The sequence below is a fragment of the Vanacampus margaritifer genome, chromosome 3, assembly GCF_051991255.1.
Source record: "Vanacampus margaritifer isolate UIUO_Vmar chromosome 3, RoL_Vmar_1.0, whole genome shotgun sequence".
Taxonomy (NCBI): Eukaryota; Metazoa; Chordata; class Actinopteri; order Syngnathiformes; family Syngnathidae; genus Vanacampus; species Vanacampus margaritifer.
The window spans coordinates 14,288,356-14,306,569 of NC_135434.1; the positions used below are offsets into that span (position 1 = coordinate 14,288,356).

General features: G+C 38.3%; 4 protein-coding genes across 6 annotated transcripts; 2 read left to right on the forward strand and 2 right to left on the reverse strand.

Moving 5' to 3' along the window:
• Nucleotides 1-669: 669 nt before the first annotated feature.
• On the reverse strand, nucleotides 670-3,790 carry LOC144049079 (uncharacterized). Its single transcript, XM_077561705.1, has 8 exons — nucleotides 3,706-3,790; nucleotides 2,560-2,635; nucleotides 2,030-2,182; nucleotides 1,701-1,843; nucleotides 1,541-1,605; nucleotides 1,269-1,406; nucleotides 1,102-1,200; nucleotides 670-1,039 (listed from the first exon to the last, which is right to left on the reverse strand). The coding sequence occupies exons 3-8, from the start codon at nucleotides 2,132-2,134 to the stop codon at nucleotides 1,014-1,016; spliced, it is 576 nt and encodes a 191-aa protein (XP_077417831.1). The 5' UTR covers nucleotides 2,135-2,182; nucleotides 2,560-2,635; nucleotides 3,706-3,790; the 3' UTR covers nucleotides 670-1,013.
• An 841-nt stretch (nucleotides 3,791-4,631) lies between these two features.
• LOC144049078 (uncharacterized) lies at nucleotides 4,632-9,677 on the forward strand. Its single transcript, XM_077561704.1, has 6 exons — nucleotides 4,632-4,962; nucleotides 6,209-6,351; nucleotides 6,431-6,498; nucleotides 7,548-7,676; nucleotides 9,238-9,333; nucleotides 9,413-9,677. Exons 1-6 carry the CDS (start codon nucleotides 4,852-4,854, stop codon nucleotides 9,478-9,480), a joined length of 615 nt encoding a protein of 204 aa, XP_077417830.1. The 5' UTR covers nucleotides 4,632-4,851; the 3' UTR covers nucleotides 9,481-9,677.
• A 200-nt stretch (nucleotides 9,678-9,877) lies between these two features.
• Nucleotides 9,878-14,621, forward strand: LOC144049080 (uncharacterized). The gene is made up of 6 exons (XM_077561706.1): nucleotides 9,878-10,182; nucleotides 11,524-11,669; nucleotides 11,751-11,812; nucleotides 12,565-12,675; nucleotides 12,768-12,869; nucleotides 13,053-14,621. Exons 1-6 carry the CDS (start codon nucleotides 10,072-10,074, stop codon nucleotides 13,085-13,087), a joined length of 567 nt encoding a protein of 188 aa, XP_077417832.1. The 5' UTR covers nucleotides 9,878-10,071; the 3' UTR covers nucleotides 13,088-14,621.
• f2r (coagulation factor II (thrombin) receptor) lies at nucleotides 13,217-18,186 on the reverse strand. Of its 3 annotated transcripts, none has more exons than XM_077561700.1 (2): nucleotides 18,062-18,186; nucleotides 13,217-15,852 (listed from the first exon to the last, which is right to left on the reverse strand). In XM_077561700.1, exons 1-2 carry the CDS (start codon nucleotides 18,147-18,149, stop codon nucleotides 14,669-14,671), a joined length of 1,272 nt encoding a protein of 423 aa, XP_077417826.1. In that variant the 5' UTR covers nucleotides 18,150-18,186; the 3' UTR covers nucleotides 13,217-14,668. The 3 variants fall into 3 exon arrangements, with proteins under 3 accessions (XP_077417826.1, XP_077417829.1, XP_077417827.1); XM_077561703.1 differs by lacking the exon at nucleotides 18,062-18,186 and adding an exon at nucleotides 15,992-17,447; XM_077561701.1 differs by lacking the exon at nucleotides 18,062-18,186 and adding an exon at nucleotides 16,742-17,446.
• Between the last annotated feature and the right edge of the window lie 28 nt (nucleotides 18,187-18,214).

Consider the following 18,214-nt stretch of genomic DNA (forward strand, 5'->3'; position numbering starts at 1 on the left):
ATTATACAAATACATTCAAAAACATATGGAGAGGGGGAAAAGAGCAATGGAAGTACATTGTACTGATCTCTGTGTAATTTGATTAAACACATACACCAAACTAACTAGCAAACTTATCTTACATTATACATCATAAATCATGGGCAAAGATGCAGGGGCGGAGCTACATGGTGGCCATGGCCACCCCTTGTCACTCTCTGGTCACCCCCATAGCAAAGGGAATTTTTTGTATCGATTTTTCTTCATGATTATTATTAATAATGTTAATTGTATTGTTTTTATATCATATTATATTATTTGTATTTATGTTAGATTTGATTATAAAATCACACGGGCCACCAGAATGAATTTTTTTTGGCTACGTTCCTGCAAAGATGTACATTTTAAAATTAACTTACTAACTGGTGGATTGCAGTGTATAGCATGCAAGCAATACTTTTGGTTTCGTTCAACGTTTATATCATCTCAAATAAGCGTTCCGCCATCTAGTGGCAGACAGTGGAATCACAGGATAGTTTGACCGAAATGTTTTTCACAACAAGTATTACAACACTATATAGTATATATGTCCTTTTTGTCAGCGAAATTCAGGTGGAACACCAACAACTTCAAGTTGTTTTGAGGTAAATGTTTCCCATCTTTTACATAAGGCTTAACAGGATTCAGGAACACTTTGAACATATGTATTTTTATTAAATTCATATTTTGAAGCACAAGCTTGTGAAGCAAACACTGCAATTGGTCAATTTCTGTAATGAGTAAAAAATGAGAGTATGTGGGAAGAAGTTTGTTAACCAGGCCCCATGTCGTCGAACAAAACAGACATTTCACATTCTACCAAAATCTGACCAGCTTGTTAAAATCCAAATCTCATTTTATTAATGTGTAGACCGGTACATGGGAGAACATTATTTACCAATGTATTTCAACATGTGACAAGCAAGAAACAGAACTGCAAGATGGAGTATCTGAAACAAGCAAACTTGGAAGATGGATATCATACAGCCACGCTTTTATAGGGTCTCTTCTGGACACAGATCTGAAAGAAAGAAGCCTTACAAGTCGGACGTCAGGGACACAGAATGGAAGTGTCGTTCTTACCGGTGCCGTTTCCAAAGTGCAAATCTCGAGTGAATTTGAGGCAAGCGGCCTGTTTTTTGAAAACCTCCAGTTGAGCGTCATCAAGTGTTCCTGATTTTGCTGTTGCACACAAAGACAAGTTTAAGATTTTTGGACCACTTCGTGAGGTGTAGAATGAAGAGACTCACTTAGGAGTGCAAAGAATCTGCCTTTTAGGTGTCTTAAGTTAGGCATCTTCAATATCATGGTGTCAATCAAGAGGAGGCAGTCAGGACACGTCTTCAGGTACGTCTCGGAATGTATTTCCTCAGACGTACTGTAGTGAGCTATAAATAAAAACATGAAATTGCTCAGCGTAACAAATCTCTGTTTATCAATCTATCCAGTTAATATGAAGTCAGATAGAAAAACAAAACACTCAATCCCACATTTGCTGCATGACGAATCAAAGTGTACTCACATTGTACGTTCCCAGAGGTGTTTGGAAAAGTGGAAGTAACATTATCAGAAGTGCATTTGTCATCTCTGGTAAATAAAAGCAAAGTTGTTAGTGTTATTTTTATCTATTCTGTCAAATTTGCTTGTCAGCAAAAAAAAAACGAGTGTAAAAACTAAATTACATTTTGTCCCTCCAGATCATTGTGAAGTTATCGCTGTTGGGCACAGGTGAGAGTTCAATCCAGGAGCTGACAATTGTTTTAAGTTCATCCAAGAAATCTTTGTTGTCTGATGTTCCAACATTAAATATCCATTTTCCAGAAATCTATGGAGACAAATAGACAGATTCAAAAGACAGCAACAAAGCCTTGGTGAGAGCTTGTTGGTTGGCTTGGTTCTCTAAACCATTTGTGGATTTTAGAATTGGCATGTTTTCAGTTCATCGTCTCTAGAATTTCCTGTAAACACGCTCTGGTTCTTTTCAAGCAGAAAATGCTTTCATCCAACGTACCAGGTTGCGATCATCCAGAGGTGAGACGAGCTCCTCACAGCTCAAATCAGACGAAGCAGTCAGATAGGATAGAGCCAGCAGACCCAAGAAATAGTGAGCAAACATGACCAGGTGTTTAATGACAACTGGGCACAAAGTTACTGAGCAGGAAAACTGTCAATGGATGAGAAAAAGAAGCATTTATAGGGAGGGAGAGAGGGTGAGAAAAGGGGGAGGGAGGAGAGAGAATGAGAGATGGAGATTTACTTCACGTCATTTGACAAATTAAGGGGGATTTTTTAAATTTAGGGAGTAAAAGTAAATTTCCCTAAAAAATTTAAAAAAAAAATAAAAATAATAATAATAATAATAATAATTATATATATATATATATATATATATATATATATATATATATATATATATATATATATATATACACACACACACACACACTTATAAAGTGCAGATACCTGAAAAAAAAATTTTTACTTGCGTATTTGTACTTCCCCACTACCCACCAGTGCCATTAAAATGTAAATGTAACATACAAATTCCTGTCCGGTCCTCCACGGTTTCTAGAAACCCTTCGGAGTTTAGACCAGCCAGAAAGGAGGGCCAGCCAACCTAAACAGAAGTGAACAAACATGATGAAATGTCATGATGACACTTGGACATGATGAGAACTCATGATGGGGGGCCTCAGCAATCAAAAACAGCAAATTACTAGAAGTATGGATAGGTGGATGGATTTAAGGTTTAGAATTTAGTGATCAGAACATGAATGGAACTGTGTGAAGCGCTGGAAAGTTTGCTGTGAAGTTGTTGGCCATTTTGAAAAGGTTCATTGTGATGTGTGAGAATGATTGGACGCCTATGCAGTAGGATAATGGAGCATTTTAAGATGTTTCCATATAGTATTTATTACAACAAACTAAAGTAATTAATACAATTGTAAACTAAGTAAAAAAGAGCAAAACCAATGGAGCAAAAAGTGCCCCTGCTAAATTTGTCCCTGCGCCATCTAGGGGCAACCAAGAGAACCACATAGAAACTGACAGAAAAATAAACACTAGAAACTGAACATGACACGCGTAGGAGAATATATAGGCCTAAAACGTGGCTTGTGTCCAAATTCACAAGGCTGGGTCCTCCGAAGGCCGAATTTGTCGGCTGCATGACGTCACTCCCGGCACGAACTTACATATGAATGGATTGTCAATGCGGCTTTGTCGGTAGCGAATTAACCGACACTCCATTCATGTGTCGGTCTGTGCGTGTTGTCGAGTCGCGCCAGTAGTGACGTCATGCAAATTCACAAGGACTTTGTGAATTTGGATACAGGCATGGATGGAGTTATGGTGCAGACTAATAAAGGTTTGTTTTGATGAGTTTGCTGTTTGTTTTTATCCACATCACGGTCTGGCTATAAGGATTGAAAGAATTACCTCCACTTATAGACGATCTGTAAGGAACAATGCAAGTACATTCTGATGTTTGACATGCTGCACACTTGCACAGTGTAGCTAATTTACAATCAGACAGTAAGATTGACTAATGGCTTGATGGCTAGAGGTTTAAAATGGTCTATAGATGATTATAGCAGTAATAAAAATTTAAAAATAGGGTTCAATAAAGATTTGCTCCTGTGGCTGCAGAAGACAAAGACGGGACAGTCTTGTCTTCTTAATTTGTACCTGCACGTCCGTTTCCCTCGGCAAAGTCGCGTCGTAATGTGAGGGAAAACGGAAATGGCTACGGAAGCCTAAAAGGCATGACGGATAAGTGCGCAGATTACGCAAGGAAGCACAAAATGTGGATCGATATACATGATTGGCTTCGTCCGAAAGTTTTCCAATTAAGAGAATTTTCTGAAGAACATGTATCTTTTGGTGTTGTTTTGAAAGATGTTATTCTTGACTATCTGGTTAACGCTATTCTTATCCTAGTAAAAACTCTACACAAATGTAAATTCTTGACACAGTTTTTCAATAAAATAAAATAAAAATAAAATATAATAAAACAAGAAATCACAAAACACTGATCACTAAAAATATCACATTGATATTAAATTCACAAATATACAAAATAACCATGAAATGATAATTAAAATTAAAAAAAATTAAAAGCGGAATGAAAAATAATTTAAGTACCCTTTTAACTCCATTACATTTACTTTGCACTAAAATTATATGAGTTTGAGTTGTTCTTTCTTCTTTCACTTTAATACCATTTGCATTTGGGTGACCTTAACTTGTACAAAAAGTATTGATTACACCAATAAAATATTTACTTTGTAATACACAACATTGACAACTCAAACATTGACCTTGAAGTGATTGTATATTTGTGTTTTGCGTGGTCTAATTGTGCGCATGGGTGGAGTTTTCTTTCTTTTTGTGTTTTCCTAGACTAGGCCAGGTAGAAGTGCTTTCCGTTTTGGTAGTTATTTATGATTCAATAATGTTTTTAATTAATTTATTTACCTATTTCTGCATGTTTTCTAGCCTGGGGCCCCTATGGGGAACTAGAAACGCCCACTGTTTCACAACACATCTTCGTGTGCTTTTTGCAGGCAGCCTCCCTATTCATACTCTGTCAGTTGGATGTTACATAACAGGATGAATAGGACACAAGAGACCCCTGGCGACTGGACATTAAGTGTGAAGAGCTTTGCGTCAGGGTGTGTGTGTGCGTGTGTGTTCCAGCCCAGTTATACAACACATCACTGTGTGAGTGTGTGTGTGTTCCAGCCCACTTTTAGACAAAACATCACTAAGGCACAACCTGCAGGCAGCCTCCCGAACATCCTCGCACTCCGTGGTGGCCTCGTATCTTCAGCCATGTCTGCCCAGTTGCTGGCCGTTGTGCTCGCCTTCACCTCCCTGTGTGCTGCATCCCAACCTGACTGCAAGGAGCTGGTTAAACCTCTGCAGCTGGACAACCACAGCCCTGTGAGTATTTGAGTGTGCTCAAAACCTGCATAATTTGTCATGTGGTCTGTCACTGTATTTTTGTTTGTTGTTATTAGAAAGGGTTTCCCTTAAAGAATGGCCTTAGGGTGTTTGTCTTCATTTCAACCATGCACTCTTAAAAACAACAACAACAAACATCAGATTACAAGTATTAACTAGTGACTATAGAGTTAGCTTAGCTGTATGTTTTTTCATATTATATATATTTCAGAGGAACCCCCAAAGTCAAACAAAATGTGTTCTGAGATGCTGGTTGATTTGAAAAAAAAAATTCTCCCATAGGAAAAAATGTGAACTGAATTAAATTGCTCGAGCCTCAAAATGTCTCCACTCTAAAATCTTAACTGCACTTTAAAGTGATATTTTTGACATTCTACTCTTATGCATACATATACAAAGAAGTTGATCAATGATCAAAAGTCAAATTAAATCAAACTAAAAATAATTATATAATAATTAAATAATAACTACTCACCTGCTTTCAAGACAGACCCACTTTGGAGCAGGAGCAAGAAGCTATTGAAAAGCTGCAGAAAAAAAGCAAAAACTAAAGCTATGGAGTGATTAGCTCATTTGTAGTATTAATTAAGTGAACGAAAACTAAACAAAAATATTTTCGTCCACACAAATTTTTCACTAGGCGGAAAAAAATAGACTAGACCCCTCATTAATAAACAATAACTTAATCAGTATGAATTTTCATCAACTTAAGTGTAGGCTACTTCACTGTCTTAAAAACTGGACTAAAATATATGGACAGTTTAGTTCATGAACAAAGATGAGACGAAAATTATATGATTTTGTAAAATCCTGTCGCTGCTGATCTGTCATGTGACACAGTGACACGCCCCCTTTCAATCTGCAACAGACCGGAGGTGGGTTCACTGTGATAGGTAAAAAAAAAAAAAGAAGTAAATTACAGTAATAACATTATTCCAACGGCTATAATATTCCAACAATGATGTTAATTCGACCGCTAACTCACGATGGCTAATTTACTAGCTCATAGCATGGAGCCACAGTAGCCACTTGTTGACATACGGTTATTGCGTGGGAGTAATTTTCGTCAAAAAGATGAGAGGAAAATATCATGTGAAATAATTTTAGAGCCGAAAAGTTCCACTTTGTATCTTATATTTCACATTTTCCAACGTCCTTCACACCTTTGAATGTGTTTCCTAATATGCAATAAACAATCACTTATGGTCTTGATGTTGTGCGTCAGATCTTCGGGAAATGGGTCCTCCATGTGGGCTCGTGGGACGAGCCGGGCCTGAAGAGCGACCTGGTAGCAGCGAACAGCTCGTGGATCGAACTGTCGCCATCCTCCCAGAGTGGGAGCATCTCCCTCTACTGGGCGGACCGTCTGTAAGGACGCTGCATTCGCTAGAGCTTTTACTTTTAGTTGTTATTAACTCGTACTCCTTTTTCTCCTTCGACCATGCAGGAACGACAATAAATGCCTTCAGGGGTCCGCTGACGTCACCGTCTCTGGAATGACCAGTCACGCTACTTGTAAGCATCGTATCTAGTTCAATGCATGATTATTATTATTTTTTTCAATTATTTTTATTATTATTTACTTTTGCATTTGGTGTTGCATCTAGCAGAATTTGGTTTAAGTCATTGGATCGATGAGTGTGATTCAATGACTAGTTTGTCTATAGTGGCCATAAGATGGCAGCAAAGCAACACTTTTATTGCTTTGGCCTAAGTACAAAAACGAGTAGGCGGGCAAAGGATGGGTTCCCCTAACATACTATAAGGCAATCGACATTTCATCCATTTTATTTGGATTACAAAAATAGATTCCAGATGTCCTAGTAGGCTTTTAATGACTTTTTGTTTTGCTTTGGTGCAAAAGCCTGAAGGTTTGGTGCTAACGCAGACTGTTATTTGTTCATAATTCTCACACCTTTACTAAGGCCGTGTTATAGCTGAAGAAAAACTGCTCTGATGCTGCTCTGGTTTTCAGTTTTTGGACCCATAGGATCATGAAAAAAAAAAAATAGATTTAAAAATGTCTCCCAAACGTGTGCAAATGTGGTATGAACAGTTCAAAGTAACAGTCAATGCCAGCATTAAAAAAAAAAAAAAGTAAAATTCTCCTAGAATAGCCCCAGTTTAATTTGGGTTAATCAGAGGCACTTGAAATGGTGGCAAATGTGTCGCGACTCCCACTTGAACGCAGCCACATCCACATTATCAGTTACTTATTTTTACTTGCTCTCTCAAAATAAAATAAAATAAAATGTATCACAATAATGGTGGGAAAAGTTTTAAATGATTGATCTTGGACTTAAAAATGTTTTTTTTTGAATAGGAATGTATAGACTTTTTATATCCACTGTATACTGCAGTATTATATTAAGTTGTCCAAGTACTTTAAAAATATAACACAAAATGACTTTTTATTTAAACTTTTTTTTATGGCACATAACTTTGTGTACTCTTTTTTTTCATGTGGTGGCACATGAAAGCAAAGTATGCCATTGTCTAAATACATGTGGACCTTAGTGTACTTCATTCAAGCTGGGATGTCTTTTTTTTTCCCATGTCTACAGTCAACATCAACAACCACACTTCCTATCATGAGGGCAAATATTACGCAACCTGCTCCGACTGCCTCCTGTCCGAAGACACCACCCTCCTGCCAGATGGCAAATCCAAGGGCCGATACCTTTTCCTCTTTTGTATGTGTTTCACTTTCTTCATGCATTGTCATGCCAGTTGGCCGCCTGCTATGAGCATTTTTTTTTTTTTTACAATCTAACATAAATTATTATTAATTTATTAAAACCAGGGAAACTGAGAACAGATTATAATTTATAAAGTCAACTGCAGAGTAAAATAAGGCTCAAATTAACAAATTAACAGGTCAAATAAATTATGAAGCATATACACAAAACATAAAATGTTACATTACATACATTAAGTTTATTACCTTTTTTGAATTCATAGAATCAAGGGTTAATCACGAAATAACAAAATTTTATTAAATTACTGCTAATTTATGTTTTTAAGTTATCCATACCCAAAAACTAGTATAGTTCAATTTAAACAAAAAATATTAGTACAAATTACTCATAAAAGCATACATACAAAGTAACACCAACTTTAAAAAGTTAAGTTAGTTGTAGTTTTTATAAAACTTTGACCATTGTGTACTTAATCTGTTTGATTATTTTGGACGTTTTGGTTTACAGTGTGCAAAAAAGACCCTAAAGAACACGTCGCACACTACAACAACCTCATGATCATTTTACTATTTTAATACAATGAATTTTCATCTAAATGTCCAATGAAATATGTTTATTACGTACGTTTTTTTCTTTGTGTGTTTTTTTTTTCAACTATTTGTCTTGGTGATGAAAATATTTACATATAAATGCTTAATTTGGAAGATGACTTTTTCTGTTACATGGATGTTGATCAATATGCATATACAGTTTATATGCATCATGACAGTATCACCATAGGACATATTAAACATATTAAAATGGAGGTCGACACCCAGTTAAAATATTTTAAATATCCAGTACAAGGAATGTAAAGTAATATTTGAAGTGCAATTTTAATGGTCAAACTGTATATAATGTTAAGTGGCTTATAAGTAATGCATTTTAGGGGTAAAATCTCAGTTTTTGATGATCATCCACTTTATTTTAACGTTTCTCATGATGGTGTTAATTACCTCAATGTATTTGACAATATAAGTCGCAAACCGTCAACTTATTTCAGTTAACTCATTCACTGCCATTGATGGCTATAGATGTCAAAAATTCATTTGAACAATTTCCATTTTTTCCACTTTTGTTAACAAGAGTATTAAAAATCTAGAAAAAAACATTTTATTATACATTTAGAACAGATATCCAATTTGTGATTAATCGTGAGTTAACTATTGAAGTCATGCAGTTAATTACCATCAAAAATGTAAATCGCCTGACACGATTTAAAAAAAGAAAAGATTATTAAAAATTAGGAGCGTCAGGTGATTCTAATTTTTTAGCGTAATTAATCGCATGACTTCACTAGTTAACTCACGATTAATCAAATTTTTTATATCTGTTCTAAATGTACAATAAAAAAATATAGCTTTCAATACTAACCCTAACCCTGTTAACAAAAGTGGAAAAAAATGTTAAACTAATAGAAATAGTTCAAATGAATTTTTGACGTCTATAGCCGTCAACGGCAGTGAATGAGTTAATTATCTTTCCATCCTGACATTTCTCTTGTTCCTTTTCAAAGCTCGAACTGGTCAGCTGGAACCATCCGAGTTGGAGACCTTCAAGAAACAGGCCGCGTGTCTTAATTTCCTCCCGGAATACTACTTTCTGGACTCAGGTCCGATTTGTCATTTCACCTTTGTGTCATCTCTCGTCGGATTCAAACTCTCATCATCGCATCGTTGCTCTCGTTTTAGATCTGTGTCCAGATGACAGGAAGACTGCAACCAATGAAGGCGGAGAGCCGACTGATGCTGCAAAGTAAAATGTAGACAATGATGTCATACTAAACAAACTAAATGTTCACGTAACCTTGTGCAATGAAATAATATCTTACAGACATGTCAAAGGTGATAGTTTTGTGCGTATTTTGTGTGTGTGTGTTTGATAAACGCAGATCTGAATCCTCATTTCAGTAGAGAACACTGGCTAGTTGTAGTTGAATAAACGGACGCAATTCTCCTCTGTGCAGTCCTTTCTCTATCCCTTTACATAGAAAAGATGACACACTGTTCTTTACAAGAAACTTCAACAAAAACTGTTGCCTGGAAACTTTTGTCAGTGCAACACAAATCCTCCGTTACACAAGAGAAACGATTTTTCCCGTTAATCCAAAGAGAGGAGTCGTGGCACTCGGCCCAGAGTCCTTTCAAAGCCGACAGAGGACCTTTGAAACGGTCATTCAGCACTTGGTAAAAGCACGTCTCAGCACGATTATTCACGGTGCTCCTTGATGCATTTTGTGCACATACAACACATCCTTTTCCTTCTTACGTCACGACTTCACACCATTTTGGACTCTTTGAGAGCGTCGAGAGAGTTCAGTATTGGGCAGTGACAGCAAGGCAGTGACAACATGACTTGGCCTGTTGTTTATTTTTGCTGCGCTCTCGCTGCACTTTGTGGGGCTTCTGCACCGGACTGCAAGGACCTGGTTCAACCTTTCGTGCCAGAGGAGCCGCAGCTGGTAAATCCAGATGTTTTATTCATTTCAGATCTTTTGGTTAAAGGTGTATGTAATATTAATATAAGTTTGATGTTGGTTTGATGTATTGTTAAATATGTACCTTGGCTAAATTAAGGTTGGGAGAAAAAGATAATATTGTTTAGGTTTGATTGACATTTTAAAGAAATGGCTTTATTGTTGTGTTCAATTAATACTTATTATCTTTGCAACTTGTGCATCTACATCAGTGGAGTCCAAATTACGGCCCGGGGGGCTATTTGCGGCCGGCCATTGACATTTGACACGGCCCACAAGGCTACTGTAGACGCTTTTCTAAATATGCAAAGATAAAAAATTAAAAACTATTTATGACTAGAATAACAAAATTACTCTTCAAAACACTGTGGGGAATTATCAATCTAATTTTAGGAGCAAAAATATTTTTTCTGCTCTCAGTTGAGGTCGTATTTATGAAAGTAACGCATCAATAATTCTCAAGTAGTGTGTGGTTTTTAAAATGTTACAGTTTACTCTTGTTTTGATTTTGAATCTAGTGGTGGGATTTGTCTGTTTTTCAGTGCAGGGGTGGATCTAGTCTATTGGAATACAGCGCTGTTGGCCACCCCAAAATCTTGAAAATTACTTTAGTATTTGTCTTATCACCTTTAACAGAAAGCTCATATGTAGCAGTTTATCAAATTAATCAGAATATATGAACAATATATAATTGCTTACATGATCATTTTGACGTGTTTTATAGGGCTGGGTTTATAAATTCAAATGATCAATATAAAATTGATTTTCCTTTTCGAGACAGATATTGATTCATAAAACCATGAATCTCTTTTTCCCCCATAAATTTAATAGAAATTTAAATTTTAAGGGCCAATTTTTTTGTATCTTACTGTTTTCTTTTTAAATTTACTATTCACATGATTTTTTAAATTAATTTCATACATTTGAAAGTCCTGACTTATTGCACTTTAAGACAATTCAGAATCTTACAATTACAATGATTGAATTAGAATCATGAAAATATTTTCATCTCATCCTTGCTGATGTCAATGTATAACACGTGTTACTTTCATGAATAAACTAAATCATTTAGCCAGTTACTACCTCGGCAAAATTTCATTTGGAATTTAATGTTTATGGCATTTTTACGAAGAAGAATTGATGTTCCTTAATTAATCAATACCGGGTTGAATTGAAGTGAATCAAATCGGGGGGAAAATAAACAAATAATTTTTAAATTGGCCCTTGTGTAGTTGTGTCCCTGCATTTTTTTGTAAGTGGCCCTCAAAAAAAAAAAAAAACATCTGTACACCCCTGCCATCCATCTTTTACTGGCCTATGTTGCAGTTACTTGGTAAATGGGTGTACGTGATGGGAGCAGGTGATCCGCTGCCATACCACCAGGCGTTAGCGTCTTTGAAAAGCTCCTGGATAGATTTGTCCCCGACATCGGAGAATCACATTGTGACATTGCGATGGGGCGATCACAGCTTGTAAGTTACTTGATACAGTTGCAGGACTTTGTTAATTAGAAAAACTGCACGCTTTGATTATTTCATGTTGTTGTCCCACAGCAATCGTTGCATTTTTGGGGAAGCCAATGCAACCGTTACGGAACTCGCCATCACGTTTCGCAGTAAGTGGATCGCAGATGGGTGAATGTGTGGTTAATTGAGACGCCATAATGAAGAATAACAAATTAATTATGAGGCATCATGAAACACTATACGTACGCTCACCATTATTTGCCGAATCTAACAAGTATTACTACAAGAGCTGTTTCTGCCTTTAACTGTCAATTCATTGACACTTTCAGAGAGGTTGCAATGTTTGTTTGGTAGCATAATTGAATAGCATTTCTTATATTTTGACCACCTCATAAAAATGATAAAAAACAAAAAAATGATTTTATTTTTTATTTTCAGTACAGCAGTTCCATATCGCTGTACTGAAAACACAAACACATTAAATGTAAATCCAAACATAAGCATTACACTAATTAATAATTAAATAACTACTTAAAAAATACATATATATTGAAGTATACCTATACATCTGGTATCAATTTGGTCATATTCACATTTAAAATATATATATATATATATATATATATACTACTAGCAAGTCCACACGTTTTTTTTCTGTTTAATTTTTTACAAATTGAAAGTACAGTTATTTTTATTTTGTAATTATTATTATTATATATAAGTATTGAGTTGGTAGTAAAATGTGTGTTGCTTGATTCCACATGTAAAAGGCAGATTTTATTTAAACCCAAATGTTTGATTGGATCACGTTAGACTGATCTATGTATTTGTTGTGCCAGAATTGTCTTGTATATGTAGGCTAAATAATCTTGCATAACAGAATGTGCACGTTTTCCAAAAGAAAACCTTTGCGACCACAAAGGCTACATCTTGAAGACATGCTCCGACTGCCTCCTGTGGACAGACACCTTCCGAAACCTTGACGTCACCGGTAGATTCATCCTGCAGTTCAGTAAGTGTGCAATGCGCTCATTCTTCCTCTCACATTGCAGGCCAATGTCACTTTAAATATATAAAGACCCCCCCCCCACCACCCCCTCATAGCACGGAGTGGATCAATCGATCCGACTGATGTCGAAGTGTTCAAAAAGCAAGTTGGCTGTCTGAACTTCCCGGAGAACTTCCATAAATATGACGGAATTACAGGTGAGTGTTTTTTTGTTGACTTGCAAAACTGAATGTGAGTTATGTTGCCACACGATTGAAATAATGGGCTGTCCTTCAAAAGAGAGTGTGTGTTATAGTGTTGTTGTACTCACACTAAAAGTCATCTTATTTACTTCATTTTGTCTTTCTTTCCTTTTGTCTTTATCTGTCTTCCTGTCCCAGAGCTGTGTCCTGATGACAAGCAGAGCACAGAGTGAGACTCCAGGATGAAAAGAATCATTTAAAAAGACAGTATAGTTGCTTAGACAGAGTAGGCTATAGGCCTACTGTAACGTCAAACACATGACGTCAGTCGTTAGTTTTTTGTTTATCTCACTTTTTTTCCCTTTAATTTTGAATCAGAATCATTTAATTTTGACAAACGAGGACAACAGCGTGAGACCAAAGTGCAACTACGTACTGTACTCTCCAGAACATCCACCTCTCAACTCCCCTCGCGCTCACCCCCTCCCCTCCCGTGATCGCGTGGTGTATTAAAAAACAATCGGAAATAGCAACGTTCCACAGAACAGAACCTGACGTGTAACTAACAGCAACACACATAATCCAGTTTCTACTATTATATGCTCAATACGTATAACAAATATTAAAACTTTGTAACTTACAATGATGTAGCTAGACCCTGTGAAGTAAGCGAAAGAAAATACAAACATTCACCAGTCTTAACATTAGGCACACCTGCACAGTTTAATTAGACCCAAAACTGTAGAGTCGTATCTATAATTAAGCCTCAATTCATCTTTATAGGCCAAAGAAGCATATTTTGTAGCAGCACAATCCATCTCAGGTGGTGGCCATTTTGACACTCGCTATCACGGTTGTTCAGGGTTCATGCAACATTCAAAGAAGGTGGGAAGTTGGATTATCCCTCTTGGATTTTCCCATTTCCGACCTCAAATCGTTTGAGGTAAATGTAAACAACAAAAATGGCTGATTCCGAGTGGATGATGCCAAAGATAGCTGATTCTTTTGACTGTTTTTTATTCCAGATCACGTTGTGTTGAAAATGACTAAAGTAACAATACATGACTAAAAATAAATATATGTTTAAAATCTTTTTAATTATGTTTTGCCATTCACAGTCTTTCTCTCCATGGGATTTACCATTTTCGAGAGGCATCAGATTGAAGCCGGTCAGTAAAATTGACCTTTTTTCCCCCAACTTTGCAAGTCGGATGTACAAGTTCAAAGGGCTGTTCCCGTCCTCACTTCCTGGTATGAAGTCGGAAATGTCAGTCTTCCCATTTTCCTTGAATGCAGCATCAGGTAGCAACCAATCACGGCACAGCTTCAGAAGCTGTGAAGTCACTTTCAGTCGCAGTAAGTGGCAAAATGGCCGCGCCCTGGGATGAATAATAACGCCAGATTCCACAAACGCAATATCAATAAATCAGTAGTTGGCAGCGTACAGAACACATTATAAAGAAAATGTTTGGATTGACTTTCCATTTAAATTATAATGGATACTTAAACAAGCAAAAAATAATAATAATTATGGGGGAAAAAAACATTTTCTTTATACTGAAGCTGTTGTATTAAATCATATTAGATTATGCAGGTGTATCTATTATGAGTGCCTTTAGCAATTTTTGTGAGCAACATAAGACTGATCAAGGCTTGATCTCATCTCGTAGCTAAGCTATGTTACAAAATGAGCATGTAAAGCTGACACACTATAACAAATCCACCAACCACCAAAACTTTGTACAATAAAATCGATCTTTTGCCACATTACAGTTTCCTTTATAATGGTAGACTGAGACAGAACAGTCGTGCACTTAAGTGTCCAACTTGGAGTACTGACCCCCCGACACACTTTGAACAACCTCCAATTTGCACAACTTGCTGCTGTCCCTCCGTCCGCTGGTTCTGGTGCTCTGCGTGCGCGAGCTGCTCGGCGTCTGATGCGGACGCCGACATCCGAACACCGCCGTCACCCGTTTCCTGCACTGAGATGAGCCAAAGTAATAGAGGAGCGGGTCCAGGCAGCAGCTGAGGCTCCCTGCGCACATGGCAAGCAGGTAGGCCCGGTAGGAGTTGTCGCTGGCCTCGACGTAGTGGACCATCAAGATGACATTAGCGGGGGTGAAGCAGACCACAAACACAACCAGCACAAGCGCAGCCATCACCACCGCCCGCGTCTTTTTGGAACGGTTCTCCACGTTGGAGCCCGCCAAAGCCTGGATGATGCGTACGTAGCAAATCACCGTGAAGACGAACGGGATGAAGAAGAAAACGGAGCAGTATATGGGGAAGAAGTAACGATAATAGGATTTCAGTTTCTCGTAATCTTGCACGTCGTGGCAGGTTGTGATGTCCAGGTGGGGCAAGTACGCGGTCTGACCCGAGGCTAAGAGGGGCGCCACTCCCGCCAGGGCGAGCAGCCACATGGCGGCGCACACGGCCCACGCCGTCTGACGGCTGCGCCACGTCAGCGAGTTCATAGGGTAGACCACGGCCAGGAAGCGGTCAATGCCGATGCACGCCATGAGCAGGACCGAGCAGTACATGTTGCAGTAGAAGGCCGCGGTCACCACCCGGCACATGAATGGGCCGTAGGTCCAGTTGTTGCCATGGTAATGGTAGGCTATCTTGAAAGGGAGGAGCAGGCCGAAGAGCAGGTCAGCGCATGCCAGGTTCAACATGTAGATGACGGCGGGCTTTCTGGGACGGACGGGGTGCACAAATATCACCGCGGCGACGAGGTTGAGGGGCACGCTGATGATGAAGACGAAGGTGTAGACCGTTGGGACGAAGACAGTGGCCAGGGAACTACGCAGGAACCTCTTGGCCTCCTCCGAGACAAGGTAGTGCCTGTGAGGAGGACGATGTGAGATGCGATGTCTTCTCACAAGTTCGGACTGGGAACCAGAACCGGTGTCGTCGCCAAGGCCGTCAAGCACAGACAGGTCCATGTAGTCCACAGCGTGGCCAGAGAAGGTCCGCGGGAAAAATCCTGAGCCTTCAATGACATGGAAAACAGAAGTAGCCAAAAACGTATTTATGTAAATTCAGTCATCTGACGTGTTACTATTTATGGTTTTATATATATATATATATATATATATATTACATTTAAAAAATCTATATAAACATTTAACTTTTTAATGTTACTCTGGCGGCACGGTGGCTGACTGGTTAGCACGTCCGCCTCCCAGTGCTGAGGACGTGAGATCGAGTCCGGGCTTCGGCCTTCCTGGGTGGAGTTTGCATGTTCTCCCCGTGCTTGCGTGGGTTTTCTCCGGGTACTCCGGTTTCCTCCCACATTCCAAAAAACATGCATGGCAGGTTGATTGGACACTCCAAATTGTCCATAGGTGTGATTGTGAGTATGATTGTTCGTCTCTGTGTGCCCTGCAATTGACTGGCAACCAGTTCAGGGTGTACCCCGCCTACTGCCCGAAGCCAGCTGGGATAGGCTCCAGCAACCCCCGCGACCCTTGTGAGGACAAGCGGTAAAAGAAAATGGATGGAAATGGATGTTACTCTGTTTCTACTCAATATTCCAGGCCATGTTGACCATAATGTGCTCTTGGTGGCCCTCTAGTGGTCATGGTGGTCTTAGGGCAGGTGCTTGGTTCGCTAATATGCCTTGGGTCAACTCTAGAATCAAACTTATTTATCATATGTGTTTAGGGTTGCTCCCATGGGGCCGATTATAACGGTGAAAGCCTCATAAAAGTATTATTGCTAGTTGTGTAACAGTACAGTACACGGTTTGGTTCCCGTTGAATACAATAAGGGCTGGGGAAAAAAACCCAAAAACTGCTTATGTCACAATTGGTAAAGTTATGTTTATATCTTTAAACACAACCAAAATAAAGATTATAGTCCTTAATGAGCAAGCATACCGGTAAATACGATTTAAAGCCGCCACATGCAGGAAATTGCATTTCGAATCCATACTGCCACGTGTGACCGAAGAATGAAACTGCGCCCTCCCCTCTTTACGTACTGCGCATGACGTCATATCCGCAGACACAAGGCGGGAAATATCAGAGTCTTGCTTGCTTGCAGGAGTACTCATTGTAAACAGATTAAGTGTTAATCTGCTAATTAGATGACGTTTGAGTCATAAATGGTCAAATAAAAAGGCTATTGTAGATATTATTGGGCAACTTGCTACAGGTAGGAACCAAGCCGAGAGCTGTCACACGCTCCAACTACATTGGTGTTTCACTACATGAGGTCATGCAGACGAATCTAATTTGCACAATAGCAGAGATTAACAGTGGCATTATTTTTATTTAGAATGTTCCTGATTATTATTTCCCACTAAACATAAATGAGCTACAGTAAAGGGCTCAGGCAAGGAAGTGACTTATTTCACCAGTTTGATTTCAATTTAGCTCTTCAAATATTTCTTGGATTTTATTATGACTGATTTGGAGTTTAATCTTGGGATGTTGTATTTTTTTTAATCAATTTAAAAATAGGTAGAAATCTGGCTATTTATTCACTAATTTCTCTTCATTTTAAGTTAACACGTTTCCTGCATAATTGAAAACAAAATCTTGAAAATTTAAGGAAGTTGTGGGCATTTTTGTACTGCCAACAGGTCACTACTTATTTGCATCTAGTCATTTTTGCCCACTTTCTGAAATATTTAAAACGTTCTATTTTAATTCCCAACATAAATATATTAACATTTAAACAATTTGTCCACCTAGCCTAATTTGATTCCTCCCATTGCTGCACACCGCTCCCTCAGGGGATGGGTCAAATGCGGAGAACGAATTTCGCCCCCACAGTGGAATTTACCTTACCTTACCATTACTGTACCTAATAAACAGCGCCTCTTGTGGTTGCAGTCAAGTAGTGCACTCAACGATGCTTCAATTGCTTCAAGACGCAAATTAATACTTTCCTTCCTATCAATCAAATGAAGGCTCAATTTCAATGTCAATTTCTAGTCCTGCCTGAATGCATTTTTTTTTTTGAGTGATCGTAGTTTGCTGCAATGCTGAAGCAAAAAGACAAAATTGCAGATAGTTGTCCAATTTGATGTCACTGGGCAAGTGTACCTATTATTGTGGCCAGTTATTTAGGACAGGGTATACATAACATGAGATTATAACAATCACATTTGCAAATATACATAAAATCACCAACAGGATAACGGCCATGTACATTTTTTGTCCGGAATTAAAAATAAAAATGTTGAAACTTACCATTGCGGATGCCGAGTGCTGAACTGTGAAGTGAAAACACCAACAGCCAGACTAATGGGTGACCAGTGGCTGGATTGCCTTGAAGCATTTTCAAGCTACTGCTACAATTCAGCAGGAGTGTTGCCAGTGTGACAAGTGTGTAATAATATAGTC